This window comes from Cucumis sativus, chromosome 7 (assembly GCF_000004075.3).
Source record: "Cucumis sativus cultivar 9930 chromosome 7, Cucumber_9930_V3, whole genome shotgun sequence".
Taxonomy (NCBI): Eukaryota; Viridiplantae; Streptophyta; class Magnoliopsida; order Cucurbitales; family Cucurbitaceae; genus Cucumis; species Cucumis sativus.
Genome location: NC_026661.2, coordinates 19,494,611 through 19,519,071, shown reverse-complemented (window position 1 = coordinate 19,519,071; position 24,461 = coordinate 19,494,611). Strand labels below are relative to the sequence as shown.

Sequence of the window (24,461 nt, the reverse complement as noted above, 5' to 3'; positions counted from 1 at the left end):
ATTTTATTTGGACGTCTCTTTTTTTTTTTTCTTTTTTAAAAAAGTGTCAAAAAAATATAGGAATTCTTGAACCACATAAAATTTAAAGTGACATTTATCATAAAAACAAACCCTTGTTTTCTTTCTCCCTTAATACTTAACTATTAATTATGTAGGCAAGTTGGGTTACAATTTTGCTACAAATTAATTGACTATCTTTGAAAAATTTCACGAAAACAAAGAAAAGAAAGAACATTTGAGAAGTGATTAAATAATAATTATAGGATTTGTTTTTTAATAAATCAATACAAAATTTTATTTCATTTTCTGTGGCCTAAAATAAATGAATTCTATCTTTTATTTGTTCAAATAAAAAATAAAAGAAAAAATTATGGAATGACAGAAATACCCTTACCCTTCCTAATTCCGCGTAAGATGTCAATTCATAGTCTAGTGGGTTAAAAGAAAATGACCTTGAAATCTTCCTTTTTTCTTTTTCAAATTTTTGTATTTCTAGCAAATCTAAAAATAATGGATTTTACTATTTCATGTTTTATTGTTTTGTAATATATTTCGAAATTAGATTTTGATTTTAAAAAAATTGTTATAATATTTATAAATCATAAAATTTGTAAACTATTTAAAAGTATTGATTAAACAGAATCTTTTAAGATAATTATTAGGTTAAACGAAAATTTAATCTATATTTAACGTTAAATAATGGAGTATAGAATTGGGAATAAATCTCCAACTCAGAGAGGGGAGTCCTGAAAAAAACTATATAAACCGACTCCCGCTATATTTCTTCAATATTTCTCGTTAACATTTTTTCAATACCTTCTTCTATTTTCCTTTTCTCTCTTTTTTTCAATTCCTCCCCTAATGGATTCTCCTTCTCGTTCCTCCGTCATCGTTATCGGCGCCGGTGTTTCCGGTGAGTTATGACTCTTCTTATAGTTTGTTTATACCTTTGTCTGTTACTGATTCATTCCGTTTCCGACTCTCTCGCTTTATTGTACTTTTTTTTTTTTTTTCTTTGATTTGATTTAGTTGATTTGTTGATTGGAAGGTTTGTCGGCGGCGAAGGTTTTGGTGGACAATGGAGTAGATGACTTTGTGATTTTGGAGGCTTCTGACCGTATTGGAGGAAGAGTTTGTAAGGAGAATTTTGGAGGTGTATCGGTGGAACTTGGAGCGGGGTGGATTGTTGGAGTCGGTGGTAAAGAGCCGAATCCGGTTTGGGAACTTGCTCTCAAATCTAGTCTCCGTACTTGCTTCTCTGATTACAGCAATGCTCGTTATAATATCTATGATCGAAGGTTTGGATTCCTGATCTTGATTGATGTTATTTTCGTGTTTCGCCCAATCTCTTTTATGTTTCGGATGGTTTCTTTTAATCCTCCGCTATTTTTGCTCGAGAGTCGAGACATTGTTTTTTGGTGGTATTGAACAATGTATTGATGGTTTAGAGATGGAATTTGAACCTTTGTTTGTCCATTTTTTCCTTCGTTTTTTTTGTTTCGCCTTTTCTTTTCTCGGTCAATTTGAAGTGAGTCTAGGTTCTTGAATCAATGAGTTTGCAGTGGGAAAATTTTTCCGAGTGGAGTTGCGGCCGACTCGTACAAGAAGGCGGTGGACTCGGCGATTCAGAAGCTGAGGAACCAAGGGGAGGATGCGGATGATTTATCCATTGTATCAGAGCCACTTTGGTAAATATTTTTCAAAAAGTCTATTGTTCGTTTCATGAGCATCTAAAAAAGAAGAATTATATATGGCATTAAGTTAATTAACATTCTCTAAGCAGATTTTTATGTTATCTCTTCTTTCTTTTGTTTACAGTACGCCAAAGACTCCCATGGAACTCGCTATCGACTTTATACTCCATGATTTTGAGATGCCAGGTCATATTGCTGTCCGATTCTTGTTCTTTTTTCTTATTCTGATACTGTATGTGAGTATTGAATTGGGAACTGGGTTTTTTTCTTTTTTGAAGAGGTTGAGCCTATATCGACGTATTTGGATTTTGGAGAGAGGGAATTTTTGGTTGCAGATGAAAGAGGGTATGAGTGTTTGCTATACAAAATGGCTGAAGACTTTCTTTTTACCTCAGAAGGAAAAATCTTGGACAGTCGTCTCAAACTCAACAAGGTGAGAAGAAAAAAAGAGAAAATATATTTGTTTTCCTTTTTAAATATTGACTTTTTAGCTAATTATATGTTTTTAAATGAAAATTTTGTCTGTTCTGTTGTTGATTACCCAATCATATGATGAAACAAAAGGACGGATATGGGCTTTGATAAAAATACAGTAAAAGAAACAGAAAAAGTATAGGATAGAAATCCCTGGGTATCTCTTTTGTTTGCATGTGCTATTCTTATTTGTCGTTGAGATTGATGATTGACCCACTTTTGGGAGTTTGCAGATAATGACGTTTCTGAAAGCAATTTCCAATTCATATTATATTATTACTATTGTCATTTGCCAGTTTATATTAGAAGCTGTGTGTTAGTGTAGGTGGTGGTCAACTTGATAATTTCGCTTTTGCTTTAACTCTTTTAGCGGCTGAAAGAAACTTTATGATCTGCATTGGATACCTGGCTAATGAGAAAAATCGGCCTTGGGATTTGTGAGCTTTTACCATATATTTATTTTGGCTGCTTAAATATTTATTTAAGATATTGGTTGAAATTAGTGGCATCCATCCGTGTCATATGATCACGATATCGCTTTCATAGTTTGTCGCTAGATGATTTCCTGTAGACATCATTTGAATCCCAACGCTGAATAGACCTGCTACAGATAATTTGAATAGGATTTGTTCTAATTTTGGTTTCTTTACCAATGAAATTGACACTAAAAAACTTTGCCCTTCCCCCCTTTCTCTTTTTTCTTCTCTAATTGTTCTTCAACTGTGAAGTAGTTTCCGAAACTGGAGAATCCATCCGTTGAATGCTTCTGTTAATTGGGGTTCTATAATTTTTTATTTACCCCTACACCCAACAATGAGCAGTAATTTTTGATAGCGTTCCCCCTACTTGAATAGCAAAACTTTGACTTGCCAGCAATGTCCTTGCTTGTATAATATTTGACAGAATTGTAATGACAATATGCAACGTTTTGAAAACATTTTTACCATTATTAAATTAGTAGGGTCACTGAATATCAATTTGCATTTGGTTGCACAGTGGTTTTTATGACCATAAACAATAACCCATGGGGTGAGATGTCAAATCAACTCAAATAAAAACATGAAAGTGGGGAGTCTAGTCAATATCTACATTTAATGGGGCTGTTGTTTTGGTTCCCTTTATTGCCCAACGAATCTGATGCGAATTGCAGTAAATGTGGGAAGCTTCCCCTGTATCATCGTCCTGCTTCACTAGTAATCACTGTGATTTTTGGATAGCAGCCATAAATGGGTTGTGATGAGTCATTAAATGAGCAAAGATTCCCCGTAATCTTTCCCAAATAAAAAAATTGGTTCTGGTTTTGGGTGGGAGTTGACTGCTGTGACAAAATTTTTATCTGTTTCTGTTCTTCGTGACAAATTTTATGCATCATTTTATGCAGGTTGTTCGGGAAATACAACACTCGAGAAACGGGGTTACTGTAACAACGGAGGATGGATGTATCTATGAAGCCAATTATGTGGTTTTGTCCGTTAGCATTGGTGTACTCCAAAGCGACCTCATTTCTTTCACTCCACCTTTACCCGTACGTTTTCTTCTTTTATTTATTCCATGTTGTTTGTGACTATACTACTTACTAATCACTCTCTGACTTTCGCCCCCACCAAGACCAAGAATGCCCCCTATAATTTATGACGACGTGTCGTATCTGTTGCCTCTTGATTTGTGAACCTCTATTGAGAGACCTAAGATGGGTGGGGGAGAATCTTGACCTTTCAATATTCATAACACAATAAATATCTCTCGGGCTCTGTCCGTCCTGTAAGGTGGTGGGATTTTCGTTCTGACTTGACTTCTCTTGATATACATCTCTAAATGGCCTGGTCCATTATTTAATTTTCATTTAGTGGGTCAGAATTTATGGAATGGCAAGGCCTCCTACTGACTCATGACGTAAGAATCGGATTCCCAATGTGTCTATGTGCGACTCCCATGCATCATCTCCCCAGTTTTGCATTTTGTGACTCATATCCTCTGTGCGTGTGTGTCTAATCTACACGTGATCGGTTTTTTATTTACACTTTTACCTCTTTTTCTATAGAGTACAGTATGCGCATATGCATTAAACCCACAAGTCTTTATCATATACTTAAACATTTCTTGGTTAATTACCCACTTGTGACTGAACCATTGGCCCCTCTGTTTCTGTGTGCTGATCCTCCTTGTAATGTTTTATTTCTATGTTGCTGTGGGGTTTGGTATTATTAACTAAACATGATGGTTTAAAATCTAATGAAACAGAGGTGGAAAACAGAGGCTATAGAGAAATGTGACGTGATGGTGTATACAAAGATTTTCCTCAAGTTCCCATATAAGTTCTGGCCGTGCGGACCCGGAAAAGAATTCTTTATTTACGCCCATGAAAGAAGGGGCTATTACACGTTTTGGCAGGTTCGTTAAATATATATATTTGCTAAATCTCGTTGTTGTTGCCAGCTAACACTTATCTCATCGCCACTACTTATCCAAAAAAGAAAGTGAATAAACAAAGTCTTCTTAGCTAGAAAAATTGGATGCTTGCAAATATTAGCCCACGGGGATAGCCAGCCAGGTCTTAGGTTGAACTAGTAGTAGCCGTGTGACCTATGTGCTCTGCATCGATATTTTTTAATATGTTTGGTTTTTTTTATATTAGTTTACTCGTATCATTATTAACTTATTATACGGTTGGAAGTACTTTCATAATGAGCCGTGCATCAGGTGCACGTGGGTCACATGCAACCTATCAACTCTCGTATTTTTTTAATTCTTAATCATTGGATTGCATATCATCTTGTATATTTGTTTTGTAGCATTGGTTTTCAGAATACGGATGTCATCGCGTTGGACCCTCTAGTTAGATTGATTTAGTTTTGAGTTGTCAACTATCTATATTTAGTATGTGGATTCAAAATTTTAAAATACTTTTCTCAAATCACAAATCTACACATTAAAATACAACATGGGATAATATAATTTATATCATATTATTTTATATTAAGAGCTATAATAAGCTCAATTCAAGATTAACTCGTCAGATAAAGGCATTTATTACTATCTCTATTGTAGATGATTCAATACCAGTAATTCTTGAACAATTGATTATTATGATTATCTTGTTTTAATGGGTGATTGAGAACACCTTCATTATTCGACTTTATCGACCTGTACTAGGATGCAGGATTTTTTACGGTGCTTAAGTTTCTCGAAGATAAAATTTTGGCAGTCTCTTTTATGCTTAATTCTTTTCCATTTTATTGTTGATACAGTTGTCAGCTACCGCAGCTGTCAATATCTGTCCACGAACACTAAATCTTGAATGATGGAACTATAATAATATAAGGATATCAATTTGTTTGATTGGCGGAGTACGTATTGTGTATTTCCATGACTCCAGTCTGACAATGTTATGGCATTTGCTACTCGATCATTCTACTATGACATGCTATGGATTAATAATCAAACTACTGTGAAACTGACTATCTTATGATAACATCAGAACATGGAGAACGCCTATCCTGGGTCCAATATCCTGGTGGTGACCGTTACAAATGGAGAATCGAAAAGAGTCGAAGCTCAATCTGATGAAGAGACAATGAAAGAATCCATGGAAGTGCTTAGGGATATGTTTGGACCAGATATCCCTGATGCTACTGACATACTCGTTCCTCGCTGGTGGAGTAACAGGTTTCAACGTGGTAGCTACAGTAACTACCCCATCATCTCCGATTGCCAAGTTGTTCAAAACATTAAGGTTCATTGCCTATTTCACTATGTGCAAGTTTTAACTTGTAACTCACTGCATGATTGATTGATTGATCTCTCTAACCACTTCGAAAGTAGAAATACTTGCTGTTGATGTAGAAGCCTGTGAATAGAGCCGCTTCCACCACCAAACTGTTTCAAGCACACACAACTAACATATTTCCTTAAATAAGCATATATGGACCGAACTTGAATACGTGACAAATTAATTATGTAGTGTGTTTAGAGTAGTAAAACTTGTTAGTTTTACTTTGTTAGTAAGTTTAAATCCTCGGGTGTGTGAAAAAAGTGTTTTTAAGAACTTAGTAAGTAAATTCAAATGAACCATAACCTCTTGTGTCAACTAGGTCTGAATTATACTAGAAACACAAATTCTACGTTAGGTCAAATATCTAACCTTTATGGGTGTGTCGTTTCCAGGAACCCATTGGACGCATCTACTTCACTGGAGAACACACAAGCGAAAGATTTAATGGCTATGTACATGGTGGATATCTTGCAGGTTTGTGAAACACCTACTAATTAACTTGTTTAATTTGTTTTTATTGGAAACTTTATTACATGTTTCTAGCATATGTTCTCCGGATGATAATCTCTTTTATTGACCAATCTAAACAGGCATAGACACAAGCAATGCTTTGTTGGAAGAAATGAGGAAAGATAAGGAGAGAAAAAGTGATGGCCAATCATTCTTGTTAGAACCCTTATTAGCTCTAACAGGATCATTGTCTTTGTCACAAACAGAGGCTGTCTCAGGCCTTCACAAATGTGATCTTCCAACACAATTGTACCTTAACGGCAAGCTCGGTATCCAAGAAGCGATTTTATGACTACATGGACGACATGCTGATGAACATAGATCTAATTTGAAAGATGATGAAGAAAGCCAAGTGGGAGTGGGTGGAAGGGATGATGAGAAGATGAATTTGATTCCGAACTCGATTCGAGATCCGACAACATCGACGAAGAAGAACGCATGAAAGTAAACGGAAGCAGGAAGCAGGAAGCAGGGAGATAGAGTAAAAAAAATAAAAATAAAGTTAAAAGAGATGAAGATGTTCATAGAAATCAAGGTCAGCCCACTTTGTCTAATCGTTGGAAGGATTCACTATTAATCTGGGACTTTAGTTCTAGAAATTAATTTGTTGATGAAAAAGGTTCTTAGAGGAATTGGTGGGGGGAAATATATTGGATATTCTAATTGTATTGTTACTGATCTTTTAATACAAGAAAGAAGTTGATCTATCACTTTTTAACGGTGTTTACACTTTTGATACTCCCTCCAATCAACAACATTACTTATTGTTTCATTACTTGACTTAACTTTTGTTTCATTATTTTCATTCTAAACCATTTCTATGGGGTCGTATTTGGGTCGACTCCAACCGAATAAAAGTATAAGGGTTAGGATAGATTAGTTAAGCTGTATAGACTAGTCACATCATGTGTCCTAAATCATATTTGTATTTAACTCTTTCATAATAAGTTGTATTATACCATTACTTGTTACACAAGGTGCATCTCACAAAATGTAAAATGGTTAATTAATTCGTAATATCTCATACCTAGATTGATTTGGCATTTAACGGCTTAATATAGAATATAGAACTTTTTAGGATGCTTTGGCATTTAAGGGCTTAATATAAAACTTTTTAGGATGCTTTGTTTTAACTCACATGCTTGTATACTTATACTAACTTATAATTAAGTTGTTGAAAGAAAATATTGCACTTTGGAGTCCTTAGGATTGAGTTGTTGAAAAAAAAAAATTGCATTTTGTTAGTATAGATAATGATTTTCAATTATTTTAAGTCTTTTCCAAATATTCTTTTAACCCTTTAAACTGGGATGTTACGTCATTTGTCATCAAGTCCATGATGATCTTCCTACCTTGATATTCCCTGAAAAGGTGTCTAAGTAATTTGATAAACCAAATCAAATAAAGTTGAGACTAAATAGTTGTCGTAGGTGGTAAGAATGGCCTGGTTGGCTTTACAATTATATATTATATATGAATTTAATAGTAGGAAGTTGAAGTATGTGAAGTGTGTGGATGAAAGGAAAGGAAATGAGATGATGAGTAAAAAAAGAGCACGAGAGTTTCTCTCTCTGTCGGTAAGGGCGGCTGTCCAAATCGCAAATCCTCACTCACTTTTTTCAATTATTTCCATTTGCCCCTCAACATCCTTCATCCTCATCTTTCATCTGTTTCATTTTCAGTTCCTTTCAAATAAACTAATTTCTTTTTAATTAAAAAAAGAAAAAGAACCCATCAATGATCCAATTCTGTCTGCATTATCAGTTGGCCACTGTCGGCTGGAGCTCTGAGATGAAAGAAAGAAACGCACAAAGATCACTCCCTATGTTTTTGTTTTCTTCTCCATTTCAGTCATTTTGAGCTTTCTATTTTGGCTCTCTGAGTTCAAAACTCACTCCACAGAGCTCAAAACCTGAGTACTTTAGTACTTACCATGTTGGTTCAAGATCGTCAAAACCCAAAACCCCATCAAATCCCACTCGCTAATCCCTTCCCTGAATCCAAACCCTTCGATTTCTCCAACTGGGTCTCTCTCAATCTCTTCAAACTCGCTACCCTTTTCTTCCTTACCCTCACAATCGCTTCCTTCTTCTTCCTCCGAGGAGCTCCCGATTCTGCTGCATTTCTCTGCTTCAACTCTCGCCCTAAACCCTCTCAACTCACCCATTTGCCCATAATCAACTTCGATTCGATTCATCCCCTTGTCGATAAATCCTCAAGTTACGCTTCCTTTAGCTCTGATCGGTGGATTGTTGTTTCTGTTTCGAGTTATCCTTCTGATTCGCTTCGAAAGCTTGCGAAAACCAGAGGATGGCAGGTACTAGCTGTGGGGAATTCTAGAACTCCATCGGATTGGAGTCTTAAGGGAGTTATATACCTGTCTCTAGAGGAACAATCTAGCTTAGGATTTAGAGTTGTGGATTTTCTTTCTTATGATTCTTATGCTAGAAAGACTGTTGGTTATCTTTTCGCTATCCAACATGGCGCGAAAATGATATTCGATGCAGATGATCGGGGTGAAGTGATTGATGGGGATCTTGGGAAGCATTTTGATTTGAAATTGTCCAATGTAGACACACTGCAGGAGAGAATCTTGGAGTTTGATTTTGAGAACCCGAATAAAACCGTCGTGAATCCATATATTCATTTCGGACAGCGATCGGTTTGGCCTAGAGGGCTGCCATTGGAGAATGTAGGAGATGTTTTGTATGAAGAACATTACAGCCAAGTATTTGGAGGAATGCAGTTCATTCAACAAGGCATATCCAATGGTTTACCAGATGTAGATTCGGTGTTTTACTTCACTCGAAAGACAAGTTCCCAGGCATTCGACATAAGATTCGACGACCACGCACCGAAAGTCGCCATACCTCACGGGGTGATGGTACCATTAAACTCTTTCAATACTTTGTTTCATAATTCAGCATTATGGGCTCTTATGCTTCCTGTTTCTGTTAGTACAATGGCTTGTGATATATTGAGGGGTTATTGGGCACAAAGACTTTTATGGGAATTAGGAGGTTTCGTAGCGGTTTATCCACCGACAATGTTTAGATATGATGACATTGAAGGATATCCATTTTCAGAAGAGAAAGACTTGCATGTGAATGTAGGGAGATTGGTGAAGTTCTTGAGTTCATGGACATCAAACAAAGCCACGTTCTTTGAGAAGGTAATGGAATTGAGTAATTCAATGGAAGAGGAAGGGTTTTGGAAGGAGAACGATGTGAAACTGATTGGAGCTTGGCTTCAAGATTTGATTTCTGTTGGGTATATTCAACCAAGAATGAAGGGATTTGAAATGAAGAAACAGAGGAAAAGAAGGATTGGTGATGGAAGGAGTTTTGTTCCTAAAAAATTGCCTGGTTTTCATCTTGGGGTGGAAGAATCTGAGACTGTGAACTTTGAGATAGGGAAGTTGATTAGATGGAGGAAGAAATTTGGTAATGTGGTGATGGTTTTGTTTGTTGAAAATGGAGATGTGGAGAGAACTGCCATGAAATGGAAATTGCTTTATGGAAGGATTTTCAAAACTGTGGTGGTTGTGGCAGAACATGGCAGGGAAGATTTGGGAGTGGAGGAAGCTTCTTTGGAGTTTATATACAAGTAAGTAATTTCCAACACGAAAAATTATGTGGAAAATTCTTCTTCATTTAATTTTTTTTAGTGATTTCTTAATTTCTTTGGAGTTCATATACAAGTAAGTAGTTTCCAATTTTTATCATTTCTGATAAAATAACTAGAAAATTTATTTTAAATAAAAAATTAGTAAAATTACTTATAAATATAGCAAAAATATAACAAAAACCTAAAAAGACCAAAATAGACTAATATATGTATTTATTATGATACAAATAATAGTCTATTTTAATCTATTGCGGTATCTAACTAAATTTTTTTTGTCCTATTTTATAAATGTTTTGGTTTATTTTATTTTATTTAAAAAATAACCCAAATAGAAATTTAGTCTAATAAGAATTTGGTCCCAATGCCTAAAAAACAATTTCGTCCCTTCATTTTCAAAATTGTAACAATTTATAATTTATTCTTTGTAACTACAATTCGTAACAGTTTATTCATTTTGATTCTTTTAAATAAAAAGTTGTTCATTTTGATTTTTAAATAATTGTTTCAATCAAATTACTTTTCATACAAGGCTCTAAAACATATAGCTCTAAATGTTAATCTAATGGTGTTTTGCAAAAGGAATTTTAAGTTCATGTACAAGAGCCTTTTCTTTTGTAATTTAGTTACAAACTATTATATTTATTTAGTCGAAGTATAGATGTAGAGTACCACTTTTAAGAGAAACTATTTAATATATGTGGTAAGTTAGTAGAATTATTTTTGATAACACAAATTACAAAATAAGATAAATAAAAGTTGCAAGAATCTATTTAAAAACTGATATAAATACATAAAAAAATAGTGATATGATGTTTATACACCAAATAGATTCAAATAATGGGAAAACGGGGTATTGGTCATTTTGCCTACAATATGTTTAATGTCTGTATACTCTTTTTTAGTCAGGTTTAGTTTGATGACAGATTAAAAAGAAAGGATTCTTAATTAAAATGAATGACTAAATATTTATTTAGAAAAGTTCATGAATGATAAATTCAACAAATTAATTCTCTTTTTATAGGTACCTGCCCATGGTATTTGAAAGATTTCCTAATGCAGAAGGATTCTTGTTCCTCCAAGATAACACCATTCTCAACTATTGGAATTTACTGCAAGCAGATAAAGATAAACTTTGGATCACTTACAAGGTATGATGCAGGTCTCAGTTGTATCTCTCTTGCTTTGTAGAAGAGTTGAAGAGTTCTATAATTGTTTCTCTTTCTCACAGGTCCCTCAATCTTGGACCAGAGTCAGTGATGATTCTGTCTTGTTTGCTAAACAAGCAGACTGGGTGAAGAAGGTAGTGAGCACAATGCCTGTTCATTTTCAAGTCAACTATAAGGAAAGTAACCCAACCGAGCAAGGACTCACAATTTGCAACAGTGAAGTGTTTTACGTACCTCGGATGTTTGTGGGAGACTTCACGGATCTTGTAGCTCTTGTTGGTAACTACAAGATTGATTACAGAGTAGCTGTGGCAATGTTCTTCATGGCAATGGATTCACCCCTAAATTTCGACGACATTTTCAGCAGAATGGTTTATAAGAAGATACCGGCAGAGGAACTGTTGAGTAATGTTACAAACTTGTATGCTGCTGAAGTTCCTGCTGTTCATCCATGGCGGGTTTCCAATGAAGTGGAATTTGCTGAGCTTATGAGGCTTATGGCTGCAGGCGACCCGCTACTGAAAGAGCTGGTATAAGAATTGAAAATACTCGAAATCTGAATGTATAAATGATAGTGCAATTTGCAGCCATATCATTTCCTCAAGTTTTTCTTTTTTGGGTTAAATTCTTTTTTCACATTCAAATTTTTGTAGAGGTAGTTCAAAGGAAATACCCAAGTGTTGTATATTGTTTTCCTTTCAATTTGCCGAACATAGATACTTACATGATGAAAGATACTTGAGAGCTATGAAGATTCAAAAATTATAGAAAGAATCATCTTTGACATGGACTAATGATATTATGACAGATTATTGGAAACAGAGACGGAACATTAGAGTACATAAAGGGGTCTCATTGCAAAACAGAAACAACTGGCAAGGGACCATCAATAATCTTTGATATTGGAAAGAGGAAAAAAACTAAGAATTGAAATGGTCATACCATGTTTGCTTTTGGTAGAACATTGAGAAATTGTTTCAATCAAAGTACTTTTCATACAAGGCTTTAGAAATAGCAACTGCATTTCCTTCAGCTTTAACTGGGTAAAGCTCTGAAGCAGCTTGCCATTTGTTTGAAAACAGTATCCATTCTCTTCTCCAGTCTTCCAAATGGAAGCTCTCATTTTTTCTCAAGCTTTTTGATAGGTAATAAAAGTAGGTCAAAGCTCTTGGGAGATAGTAACCTTCCAGTAGCCCACTCCAGTACTTATTTGCTGATAAGAAGCACAAAACATGTTAATTTGAATTAGGGAAAATAGGGAGAATAACATGTTATAGCAGGATTGAAATGTAATATTTACCATAATCATGAAGTTTGCTCTGATTGACTTTTGTGTTATCATACCACATAGTTACTTGTGTTCTTGCATTCCATTCATACTGAACCAAGGATAGAAAATTTGGAGCTTGCTTTTCATAATCAACTTATAAAATGGAAAACAAGACATGCTATTGCAACAATAAGAAAATGTTGCTTTTAATAAAGTACCAATCCAATATTAGAGTTTCACTATCGAAAGAGCTTTCAAAAGGTTAAATAAATTTGACCAAGAAAAGAAATGCTGTAGAATGACAACCGATATATATACAGAGAGAGAGAGAATAAAAAACAGTAACAAATTCATAAATAAGATTAAATTAGAAGGAAAAAAAAAGGAGATCTTGTCAAATAGAATGCAGAAAAAAAGTCGATATGGTCATTTTTGGATTTTTAGATTACAAATGTTACTTCCACTTCCGTGTTTCTTAGCTGTGTCTACTTTTTTAAAAAATGTTTTGAATATGTAGGCCAAATTAAAAGAGATTCTTTTTTGTTTTCAAAATTTGCTAAGAATTTACCGTAATAGCAAATATAATAAAATGAAGGGAAGTAAGCATACTTTTTAAAACAAAGGTTAGCAAATGGAAAGGTTGATAAGAAAAGAGTAGCAGTATGCTGTAAGTTTCATGCCATTAGAAAGAGGCAATTCCTAACCTGCTTCATCTCAGCTGGATTTGTTGCCAACTTCTTTGCACTTTCAAGCCATGTTCCGAGCAGAAAGTTTGAATTAGAAGCTAGTAGTTTGTCAATATCTCTAATTAATTGAATAAACCTCTTGCTGTGAAGATTTTGAGCCTTCACATTCTGGCGTCGGAAAGCAGTTACAGCCTTCAAATATTCTTCATTTGCCAGTTTCCCTAGCACTTGCCGTGTTAAGTCAACCAAGTCATATCTGTTCAATTACAAGCAACAATAGAGTAAACTAACTGATCATATCTTCAGAATGAGGCTCGTATAACGCTTCTCTATGAACATGTTGCTTAGAAACTTATCTGAAACTTGTGAAGTGGTTGACTAGAACTGTATTGTAAAACATACTAACTCCTCATCCTTAAGACTCGATCATATGCATATGAAAATGTGCCATCTTACCTATATGTAGCGCTGTGGACGAGATTATCGTCTACATTAACAAGTAGCTGCAAGGCATTGATAACCTCCTGAGTGGAATACCATAGATGTGGCGGTTTTTTCAGATCAAAAGTTGAAGATGGATCCCAATCAGGCAGTTTGACAATGAAATCAGTGTTATGGTTCTGGAAAAAAAATTAAAGGAACGGATCAGTAAATAGCCATAAAGCAGAAAAAAGAACACAATAATTTCATAAAACTCAATTCTGCAGTTGGGCATTTCTCGCTTATAATAAATCTTCAAGCAATAATCACCAAATGAAACGCATCCAGTAAAGAAAAAATTGGAGGGTACATTCATCCTGTGTTAACCAATTGATTCTCTTGAATTAGAAATAGTAGCGGTCTAAAAACTTACGTAATTTTGATGGCACTTTTAGGCAAAGCTACCAATTTCCATAATTTAAAAAACAGCAGAATTTACTCATAATGTGTTTGGATGACATTGGGAAAAACATTAATTAAGTTATCTTGCTAAAAATACTTTTAAAGCTTTTTTAGAATGTTCAAAGTTATTTCTTATAATTATACAAAACAATTTTCTTTTCTGAACATTATGTCTCAACTTGACATACCGCAATGCCATCAGTGCAATTGTAAATTGTATGATAAAGAATATTCCAAGCTGCATCAACATAATGATCTGCTTTGCCGTAACGACAACGGGAATAGGTCTTCAACCACTCCTACAAGATATTACAATATTTCATTATGGTCAGCATCATCTCCATCATAGAGTTATTTTATAGACGTTAATAAAAATCCAATTATATGGAAAAATCAAATTTGTAACAATGTAAGAACATGGACTCATTATTGTAAATGTTTAGAACTGCTTAATTTCAAAAACAAGTCATGGATGAATAATATGAGAAGTAGATACAAGATGACACTCTTCCATGATATGATAAAATTTGAATGAATCTTCATCTTTAAAATTATTGCAATTTTTCTATCAAATTAAGATATTGTGGTTCTTCACATTTTTGTCTCCTGGTTGTTAAGACACGGCTCTGAACCATGTCATTCTCTATAATTCCCTCAAATTCTCTCACTGAATCATGCAGATTGCAACATACAAGTACACACAAAAACATAAATTTGATCAAAAGAACAATTTGTTTGATTCCAGAAAATACACTCCAGTTATAGTTTATAAACGAACAAATGATATTCATGTATAGAGTCTTCTAATAAGCAGGATTATAGATTGTTCGAGGGCACCAGCTTAGGTTGTGCTTACATGCCCAACCATTGCATAATGCTTTGAATCGCTAAACATCAAGAACACCTCGACTATATAAAGGCATTGGGGGCAAATTACCTGGACTTGAACTTTTTTGCTGCGAAATGCCATTTCAGACATCAATTCGTAAACAACCGGATTATGCTCTATTCCTTCCATACACATGCCAACACCAACCTACCATAGTGGAGAAAACACCATTTGTAACAGGATAAAATATCAAGACTCCCAATCTTTACATCTTAGTTCACATGTATGGATGGGATAATCAAGAAAAATAGAACCATTCTTTTTTTGGTAAGAGAAACAATTCATTGATAATCAAGAAAAAGAGAACTATGGTCTACAAGACATACAGCAAACGAAAACAGTGTCTGTTCTTTTAGAAATATTAGTTAGCTGCATGTTCATAGGAGTTTATGTGCTACATGCATCACGTATATATGACAACAGTAAATTATACAATACAAAACTAAATGTACCATTGTTGAATTTTCACTTGCAAGAGCATCGACTGGACCTGAAGAGATTGCATCCAATATACCATACATTTCTATATTTCCACCGAAGTTATGCAACATACACCTGAAGTCAAACTAAATTCTTATTGAACTTGTGAAAAAAAAAGTACAGAAATGACATTATCGAGACGTTCCATAGCTTCCTTGAAAACGGTAATAAAGAGGTTACTGACCATACGTAGGGTGTACCATAAAATTGAGATGATGATTTCCAAATTGGCTTGACATCCGCAAATAGATCAAGAACAATCATTTTCCCAAATGGGACTGAGTGAAGTAGTGCCTGCAAACCCCATAAAACCATAGCTAATAAGTGGTATTGTGAGACAACCAAAAGGCCAGAAAAAGAGTTATTTTGATAGTTTGGTAATAGATTACGTAACCCAACTGTAAACTTTTTTATTAAAAAGACCATTTTGGTGCAATAAGAAACCTGTAGACCATAGATACTAAGTCCTTTTTTTTTAGCTTAGACCTTTGACATCAACCACCCCTTCAACCCATGTTGCAAGCAGATGGGTTCTAATTTCTTGTGTTTGATTCATCCTACTTTTAGAGCTTCTCTAAGTTGGTTTTGTGGCCATTGTTTTCTTCCAATTCATGGATACCAAGACATCCTTCATTTCCATCAGAAAACAATGACACTCCAATAGTATTCCAAACTCTAGATTCATTCTCAAGAACGGTTTACTTTTGGAACCATTTGAGAAGTACCAATATTTTCAAGCAGGAACGGTATCTCTTTCTATGTACAAAAATATTTCCTAACCTCATTTCCCTACCCTCCCCTAATTTGTACTCACTGGTACTTAACAATTCCCACTCACAAACTCCAACTATCCCACATAACTAAACGCCTGTACAACTTTAAACAAGAGACGTGGGGACTGGGCGAGACTATTTAGATCAAGTACATCCTTTGCCAGTAACTCAGTAAGAATTAACAATGAATGTTAAGAAATTCTATGTCGCTTGTGCGCATACGTACTTTCATTTGATCAGGCTTCCAAAAATCAGAGTCTGAATAGAAGAGCCATCCCTGCACAGAGATGGAACAATCAATTTTAATTCAAATATAGAAAACGAAACTCATCAAATTAAAATTTGGTAAATCTGATTTGCATAAACACCCTAGAGATTTGAATATTCTGAAAACTCAACCTAAAAAAAACAGTCCGAGTCTAGTTCTTTTGTTTTTGGCTTTCTGTTGTTTTCCTACATTTTTCACTTTTTTAAAATAACATTTCAAGTTTAAGCTAAATTTCGAAAATAAAAACAAGATTTTGAAAATAAAAGACTGACTGAAAATTTGGAAGCTATCGATCGCTCTTTCTTTGGTCACTTTGGTGTGAAACAAAATGGAGAATCTTCAAGAGTTTCCTTAAACAAACTCTTTTAATACTTAAAATTGGTATAAATGTCCACACCCGTTGACTGATCATTCTACTCTTTTGAATGATTGGAAATCTTTTTTGTTAATCACCAATAGTAATCCTATAGTTACATTTATCAATGAAATCTCAGATTTCTATCTTAAAATAACACAGAAAATTTTACAATACAAGCAAAAATTTTGAAAACAGGTAAACAAAACAAAACCATTGTCAAATTGGTCCATAGGAATATTGTCCACCATTTTATCAAAAGTACACCATCCTCATCCAATTACAGAATAGTCAGACTAAATACACCATATATCAGTAACCATCGTGTAGGAATTACTTTTTAAACACAACTTTGTAAGTCCGCGTTCTATACAAAATATGATACACCCAAATACCACCTTCTCTTTCACCATCTCCTAAGACATTTAATTACAGCCTGCTGTCAAGCAAAGCTCTTTTATAGTTCTCTTGTTATACAGCACTTATCAGTATTTGCTTACATTGTAACTTATCCGCCGTCACTTTTCAATTCAATAACTCAAATATGTGAAACTTCTGTAGTTTTTCTATTCTAAAGTTAAAAGTGTTCTCAACCCTAGAACTGACCCTCAATTCCTATTTGTTGCCCTGAAAACCATTCCAAATTTTACCGGCATATTTAGTCAATTAATTAAGTATATACAAAAGTTTTGGTTGAAACATGATCCATAAGAAATATGTTGTTCATTGCTTGAGGAGCATACTTGCATGAGCCACACAGCATCCTTATCAGCTTTCACCATAGCTTTATAGACAGAAGCTCCAAGTGATGAAATATATGAGGTGTCATTTGTAGGTGGAGTATTTTCATTGAATGTATCACTGCAATGAACAGAATACATATCATTCAGTTATCTAAGGCAGCAAGATAAAATAAATAAGGAAAATGAAGGAGCTTCCACCACAATCAAGTTATTGCAATAATCATTGGATCTTGGAAAATAAACAAGATGGATCTTATTTGGTTAAACGCCTATCGCACGATCTTCTCCTCTTAAATTATAGTACTTTATTTTAACAAGTTCCTAAAAAACAAGCCTAGTGGTCCTCATTTGGAAATAAGGAATACTTCTAGTTCTTCGCTGGAATGAATAGTTTTACTAAAGGTTGATGACTGGCTCCTTGAAGGTCTTAAGTTTTTAACTGTTGGAACATGATGGGAAAGTTAGCTGACTAGCTGTGCCCACTAGAGGGCTGGTGTGGAACTTATGGACCAAATGAAATTACAGATCTTTTTCAGGACAAGTTTCTTCAATTTGACACCTTCTGTAATCTTGTACAAAATAAAGCTTCTTGGTTGACCTCTTTTCTTGTACAAAAAGTGAAGTTTCAACACGTCACTCCATATAGTTTACAGTGACTTAATCAAAAGGGAAAGTGCTTATCCACCAAAAAGAGAGATGTACATCAAGAAAAAAACGTCATAAAGATATTATTCAATGCTACATTAGTTGTTACCAGCTGTAAATGTTTGTTACGTCCCCATACTCTGCAGAAAATACATAAAATATGAAAAACAAAAGTATTAGTACATGCATACCTTGAAGATATTATGACAACTTTTAAGAAAAATCCAAATTTCCAATAGCGTGAAAACAAATATAAAAATGAAATACTTTTAACGGACTTAAAGCTAACATTGATAGTTTAGCCGTCAGTTGATAAGCAATTAAGCATCATACGATCAAACAAAATAAATTATAGCTGTCCTACCAAATGCATCCTTTTATACAACACAGACAGGGGCACCGAGTATAAAATTAGATGGTAAGGATTTGTTTGAAAACTAGTCTCAAAATACTCTTTGTCAAATTATAATGTACAGCCACTTTTTGTATATTTTATTTTCTCACATTTGTAATTGCCTCTTAATTGCTAATTGTTTCTTTGTATGATATTTTCCTCCATAGTATGTTTTCCTTGTTATCATTTCAAAAATCACGAATAGTAACTTTAACGTGCACAATGATGTTAACTTTTACTATTCATCCGATCCAATAACAAATTTTCAACAATTCCAATAACAAAAAGAAAAGGGTTTATTAAAATAGTCCCTTACTTTCTAGTTTTAACTAAATAAATAAACACTGATTGTTCTCTTGACATAGTGACAATTGTGCATAATGAGATACCAATGACAAAGAGTGTGCAACTGCATGATATTGGCAAGAGAAATTATGAATATCCACAAGGGACTGCTACTTTTTTCGAAAAATAAGATATATTTAGATCAGAGCACAGGTGACAAAATTATTTGTCTGTTAACTCAAAGCAAACAGATGGAAGTGGACCTTTTATCTGTTGTCTGATAAAAGCCTCCCCAATTTTGACAAATAGAGGATCAGACGGATTGAGAAGGTATGTGCAGCATGTACTAGGATCAGCATCAATTGAATTCCTAACAGGGGAAAAATAAAATGGAAAACTTCAATTCATGGAAATTATATTTAGTAATGGGATGTCTTCCTAGGTTCAAAAGTGGAAAACTGGAAATTAATCATGTTAATATATTAAGGGGGAAAAAAGAACTTATAATCCTCTTATATTTTAACAAAAACACATAAGAATTACAAGTTAAAACATATCTCATAACATGGGCATTAGAAGGGGATACCAGTTTCCTAATTTAGTTATGTTGGCCGAGGGAAATATCTCTACCAAACCTGCTGGGACATTTCCTGAGAAGGATGGTAGAACTGTAACCAGAAAGGAAAAAAAAGTCTCAGTTAAATAAAAGGGTCTACAAGCAAAATGTCATGATAAATTATCATCACTTGAACACTTCCATAACCAATAATTTGGAGTAGCAAACCTGGAGTCATCCCCAACTCTCGCATCCGGGATAGTATCTGTTTCTGTAAAGCTAATTGTTGATCCAACCAATTTTTCGATAAAGGCCCACCCCACCTTTGGTAAGATAAATGTTAGTGTATATGAATGAAAGAAAGAAAAGATGAGACCATCAATGAAAACCGGATTATCTTTGGTAGACATCTTAGAATGCATAGTATAAGTTGGAAATAATGTTTAGGTAACTGATTTACACCTGTCCTAAGAAACATTGCGACCAACAAATAACGATACGAAAAAGTAAGAATGACCAGGTTACCCTGAGCCAAAAGATCACCGCACAAAATCTTTCCAATTAATCATATAAAATTAGTTAAGTAATACTATAAGTTATAAACTTATAACTTTCCATAGTAGAGGACCACACAGACAACACAAAATAAACAAAATCTTCATGCTCATTTGTAACACCTTTATTGTCTCCAAAAATCAAACCTCCCCTATTTTTATCTTCCACAAGCTAGAAGCTTTTCTCATTAACAAGAGCCCAAGAATGGTAATACTTAATAAAGCACAACGCTTATATACGGATGTGAACTCCATTAGTGTGTTAGACCACCCATCATACGCCAGTATAGTAGGAGAAAAAACAGGAAAGAGAAAAAGGACGAGGAGTTGGTTATGTAACCAACTGCAAGTGGGGACCACAAGGAAATGGAGTGCCGACGCACGATCACCATGGCAGGGGAGTGAGGGAGCAAATATAAATAGAGACGAGAAGGAAGGGAGAGGGCAGAGAATTTTGGTGATAAGAATCCTACTGTTATTCCTTGAGAGATAGGAAGGCAGCCGAGGGAGAGAGGGAGTCTTCGACAGGGAGCTTTTATTTTTCTTCTGTATTTTTCATTAGCCACAGTATTTCCTATATTGTATCCTTTTCCATTGCCAACTGAGAAGTCGGGTTCTATCATAGTGCTTCTATATTTACATGTAGCATAAATGCATAAATTATAGACAATATGTCAAGACTGAATACATAGGCACTGGGTAAAGTGACATGTTTTAGATGATACTGTCTTTGTGAATTCATGTTTTTTAGGCAAAAATATTCCAGAACAATTAATGTCACTCACCCATGTAGATTTCCCATGCGAGCCCAGGCAAGGAAAGCAGGTCCACCAAAGAAATTGTCCAAATCTTTGACGGCAAGGTTGAAATCCTACAAGTAAAGGAAACAAGTAGCCTCATTCGAGTGAAACTAAAAATATGATAATAGTATAATACCAACAAAAGGTGATCCTAAGAACTCCATTTTGAAAGAGAAGAAACACAGAGACTGAAAAATTATGAATGAAGGCAAATTCTTAGTGAGAAATAGTATCCTTGAACATGACATATATTTCTTTCTTCTACAAATATTATGGATGATTTTGAACAGTCAAAAAGAAAACATAACTGAAAATGGGGAGGCTTATGACAAATGCCTATGCAAAACGGAAGGAGAGTAGTATTAGAAAAATAAAAACTTTTAAATCCATTAGAACCAGATCCTTGAATAAGGGGATACATAAAAGTTGCAAAACAATTCAACTCTACAATGTGTACAGTTCATCCTATTTGAAATCTTTCTATTCTCTAATTCCAACCTATTTGAAATCTCAATCCTAGAATAAATTTGAATTTCGAGGAGGTGCTGAGGTGGTTTGGATTCGCCTATAATAAAATAAGGGATCGGTAACTGCTCACCCTGAAAACATTTCTCCAAATTGATTCTTGCCCAGTGAAGGCCAAAGGAAGGTTAATTCCATGGAGGGCCATCCAGTCTATCTCTTTCTCCCATCTTTCCCAATCCCACCAAACATAGGAATCTGAAAAATGAATGAAAGTATCACTTACATTACTTAAAAAGAAAAAGATGTGATACCTAAGTGATCTCAATAAAAATAAGCAATTGGAAAATTTAGTAAGCATAAATGTATATATACTTATCATTTAAAGAGATGAAAGACCAATAAGACTAAAGAATTGTGATGAGCATGATGTTGATTTCACGGATTGATATCCAGAAGGTCATTGATGCAGTTTTCTATCCCTTCTTATACACATCATGTTTTTTATGGGGCTGGGGGAAGACATGCATGGTATTCATCTTTCTCAATCTAGTTTTCTCCCTCAGATTCACCAAATGAACTTCATTTTAGCTTAACTTCTATACATTATGTAACAAAGAAATCATTTTCATTCTAGACATTACTAATCACTTGAGATAGAGGTTGAATGAAATCACAATTAAGAAATCAACACTTACAGCTTGAAGTAACAACATTTTGGTAATAATTCCATGGCACTGGTCGCTTAATCACAACTCCATTGCCCTTTAAAAAGGGTAGAGATCCTGGTTTAGGAATTGAAGCTAATTGAACTCCACCAGTCTTGTCCCAGGAAACATGAGCACCACACCAATATTTTAAGTACCAGTAAAGGCCAGATGTAATTTCAACTGCCGTAGTGCCTCTAATACTTGAGAAGGTTGCCCAAAAAAAAAAAAAAAAAACAAATCAGTAAAATCTTATACTAACATATTCCTATCTCAGTGTATTTCTTTATTTGGGGGAAAGTGGAGTGGTGATTAGAGGAAATAACGTTTATCCCTTAATTGCATTCTGCTTTATTTCATTTCTTAAAGCCTCCGCAAAATTACACCCAAAGACAATATCGTCCTCTGAACAATTAAAGCATTTTGACCATTTCATAATGAAAAGGCCAAAAATAGACTCGTTATTTTCCTCGTATAAATACAAAAGGTGTAAGTAAATCAATCACAGAGAGCAATCTTTATGCATAAAAGAGGCAACTTACAGTATCTCTGCACCATTGCGACTTGAGGACTTGAAATTACTAATCAAGAAGCAACTTCCCCCACCACAAACGTCCTATTGACAAATACAAAATCAGAAAAAGCGGTCAAGTTGGTGTTCGTTGTTTTGAGAAATTGGGAAAATAAGAATGAAAAACTTGAAGATGCATTGCACAACCAATTAAATTTCTCTAAAAATGCAATTGAGATTTGAGAACTGACAGAAAAGTTAGTCTTCGAAATTCAATGGAAAGAAAAGAAAAGGTACCCTAGAAACAATCTGAAACTCGAAGCTATCAACATGAGTGGGAAGCAATCGCCGGAGAAGAGCCTTGGCTGCAGCTTCCTGAATAGAAGGAGATAGAGCTTTGGAATCCAAACGATGGATAATTGCTTGAATTGCTTCTTGTTGGGATAGAGCAAGTGGAAGTAAGATGAGAATCAAAAGGAGAATCGAGGAATGGGAATTCGACATGCTTCAATTGCGTTGTTACTTGTTAAAGAGTTGGTGTCAACCATGGAAGCTTCAGCTCAGTGCTTACTGTTGAAAGAAAAAACCGGAAATTCGTCAACTGAGAGAGACAAAGACATCATTGAGTTCACTCAATAATTTAAAAAAAAAAAAAATTAAATCGTTACTAATTTACTCAAATGACTGTGAAATATGGATGATGAAATGTGTTCATAACTTTTCAAACAAATTATGAAAACAAAAAGTTATATCCAATTATCGTTTATTTAATTTTAATGGTCTTTAGTTAATGGTCGCGTAGAAGTTGTTATGGTAGAATCCACGTTAAGATTCAAATCTCAATTACATTTCTTTAGTTTGATCATGGTTCTTGGATCACGTTCTCTTTTAACCATTAGTCTTAGTATTTGGTTTGAGTTCTTAATTATTGTTCAAAGTGACTCATTTCTTCTTTCTAAGTAACAAGTAGTACTAGTGTGTATTATTTTTTCTTACCTTGTAGAATGATGGGTGACACAAAAAAAATTCATATTATCCGTGAAAAAAATCAACGATTAGATCGATAGATTTTGAGCAACATTACATTTATTAACCAATCTCAACCCAATATATGAATTATAGCTCCAATAATAATGAGATAATTCAACCATGAATGAGTTTTAAACTCAGCTCTATATATAAAGATTGAAAATAAAGAAAGAATTAAATAGCTTACGACTACAAGAGATAAAGAGTAGGGGGGCAGACAGGACAAGTGCAAATGAAAGGAATATTGAAGTATGGATGTATATAAATGCTTGTTAGGGGTATTTGTTATCCAACTTTTAGAGTGGATCTATTTTATTTATTTATTATGTAATACCAAACCCTGCCTAATAAGAAAGTCTGTTTATTAAAAAAGGATCATATAGTTGGCCAGTGAGTCAAAGTCTGCTTGTTGTAGGGTGTACTGGGGAAATAAAAAAGAGGAAACAGTCGATTGCTATTTTCTTCACATTGGATGCATGGCAGCATAAGAGGTTTGTGGTTGTTTATTGTTTTCACAGATGAACAAAGAATTATCAACCAGATTGCATGCCCTGCCCAACAAAAATCCCCCTCTATTCCCTCACCAATACCCTCAAACACTTGGATCAGCTTGAACTGTTGTTGTCCCATGGTCACCAAGCATTCCACTAGGCAGCCTTGAAGGTCATTAAATAAACCATGCCAGCTGCAGGTGAAACATTCTCTTCACTGATTATTCTACAATCTCAAAGTTGGTTTCCTAAGCACAAGAAAAAAAGTAAGGTTATATATAAAAAAGCTAATTCAGTTCTTTTATCAATTAAAAAATAAATAGCTTCAAACCTTAATGCATACATCCAATTCAGAAGATAATTATTTGAAGTAGTTGATACTTGATTGATTATATTCCAACTTCTCAACCAATGTTGAACAATAACATGTGAATAGAA

The 24,461-nt window shown here is 34.4% G+C and overlaps 3 protein-coding genes and 1 long non-coding RNA gene across 5 annotated transcripts; 2 read left to right on the top strand and 2 right to left on the bottom strand.

Moving 5' to 3' along the window:
• Positions 1–754: 754 nt before the first annotated feature.
• On the top strand, positions 755–7,184 carry LOC101209263 (polyamine oxidase 1). Its single transcript, XM_004135894.3, has 10 exons — positions 755–913; positions 1,049–1,298; positions 1,563–1,688; positions 1,819–1,880; positions 1,973–2,127; positions 3,550–3,693; positions 4,410–4,559; positions 5,647–5,901; positions 6,333–6,414; positions 6,531–7,184. The coding sequence occupies exons 1-10, from the start codon at positions 862–864 to the stop codon at positions 6,740–6,742; spliced, it is 1,488 nt and encodes a 495-aa protein (XP_004135942.1). The 5' UTR covers positions 755–861; the 3' UTR covers positions 6,743–7,184.
• Positions 5,893–11,618, bottom strand: LOC116405179. Of its 2 annotated transcripts, XR_004218316.1 has the most exons (3): positions 11,478–11,618; positions 11,223–11,393; positions 5,893–6,044 (listed from the first exon to the last, which is right to left on the bottom strand). It is a non-coding gene; the product is annotated as an uncharacterized LOC116405179 (long non-coding RNA). The 2 variants fall into 2 exon arrangements; XR_004218315.1 differs by lacking the exon at positions 5,893–6,044 and having other exon boundaries at positions 10,847–11,393.
• LOC101209752 (probable glycosyltransferase STELLO2) lies at positions 7,967–12,014 on the top strand. The gene is made up of 3 exons (XM_004135896.3): positions 7,967–10,056; positions 11,099–11,225; positions 11,306–12,014. The coding sequence occupies exons 1-3, from the start codon at positions 8,384–8,386 to the stop codon at positions 11,777–11,779; spliced, it is 2,274 nt and encodes a 757-aa protein (XP_004135944.1). The 5' UTR covers positions 7,967–8,383; the 3' UTR covers positions 11,780–12,014.
• Positions 12,015–12,029: 15 nt separating this feature from the next.
• LOC101209508 (alpha-N-acetylglucosaminidase) lies at positions 12,030–23,134 on the bottom strand. The gene is made up of 19 exons (XM_004135895.3): positions 22,801–23,134; positions 22,535–22,608; positions 21,984–22,195; positions 21,422–21,543; positions 20,809–20,894; positions 19,698–19,792; positions 19,500–19,581; positions 19,177–19,283; positions 18,344–18,374; positions 17,590–17,707; positions 16,450–16,500; positions 15,635–15,744; positions 15,423–15,525; positions 15,019–15,117; positions 14,270–14,380; positions 13,656–13,819; positions 13,218–13,455; positions 12,544–12,622; positions 12,030–12,456 (listed from the first exon to the last, which is right to left on the bottom strand). Exons 1-19 carry the CDS (start codon positions 23,005–23,007, stop codon positions 12,221–12,223), a joined length of 2,325 nt encoding a protein of 774 aa, XP_004135943.1. The 5' UTR covers positions 23,008–23,134; the 3' UTR covers positions 12,030–12,220.
• Positions 23,135–24,461: the final 1,327 nt, after the last annotated feature.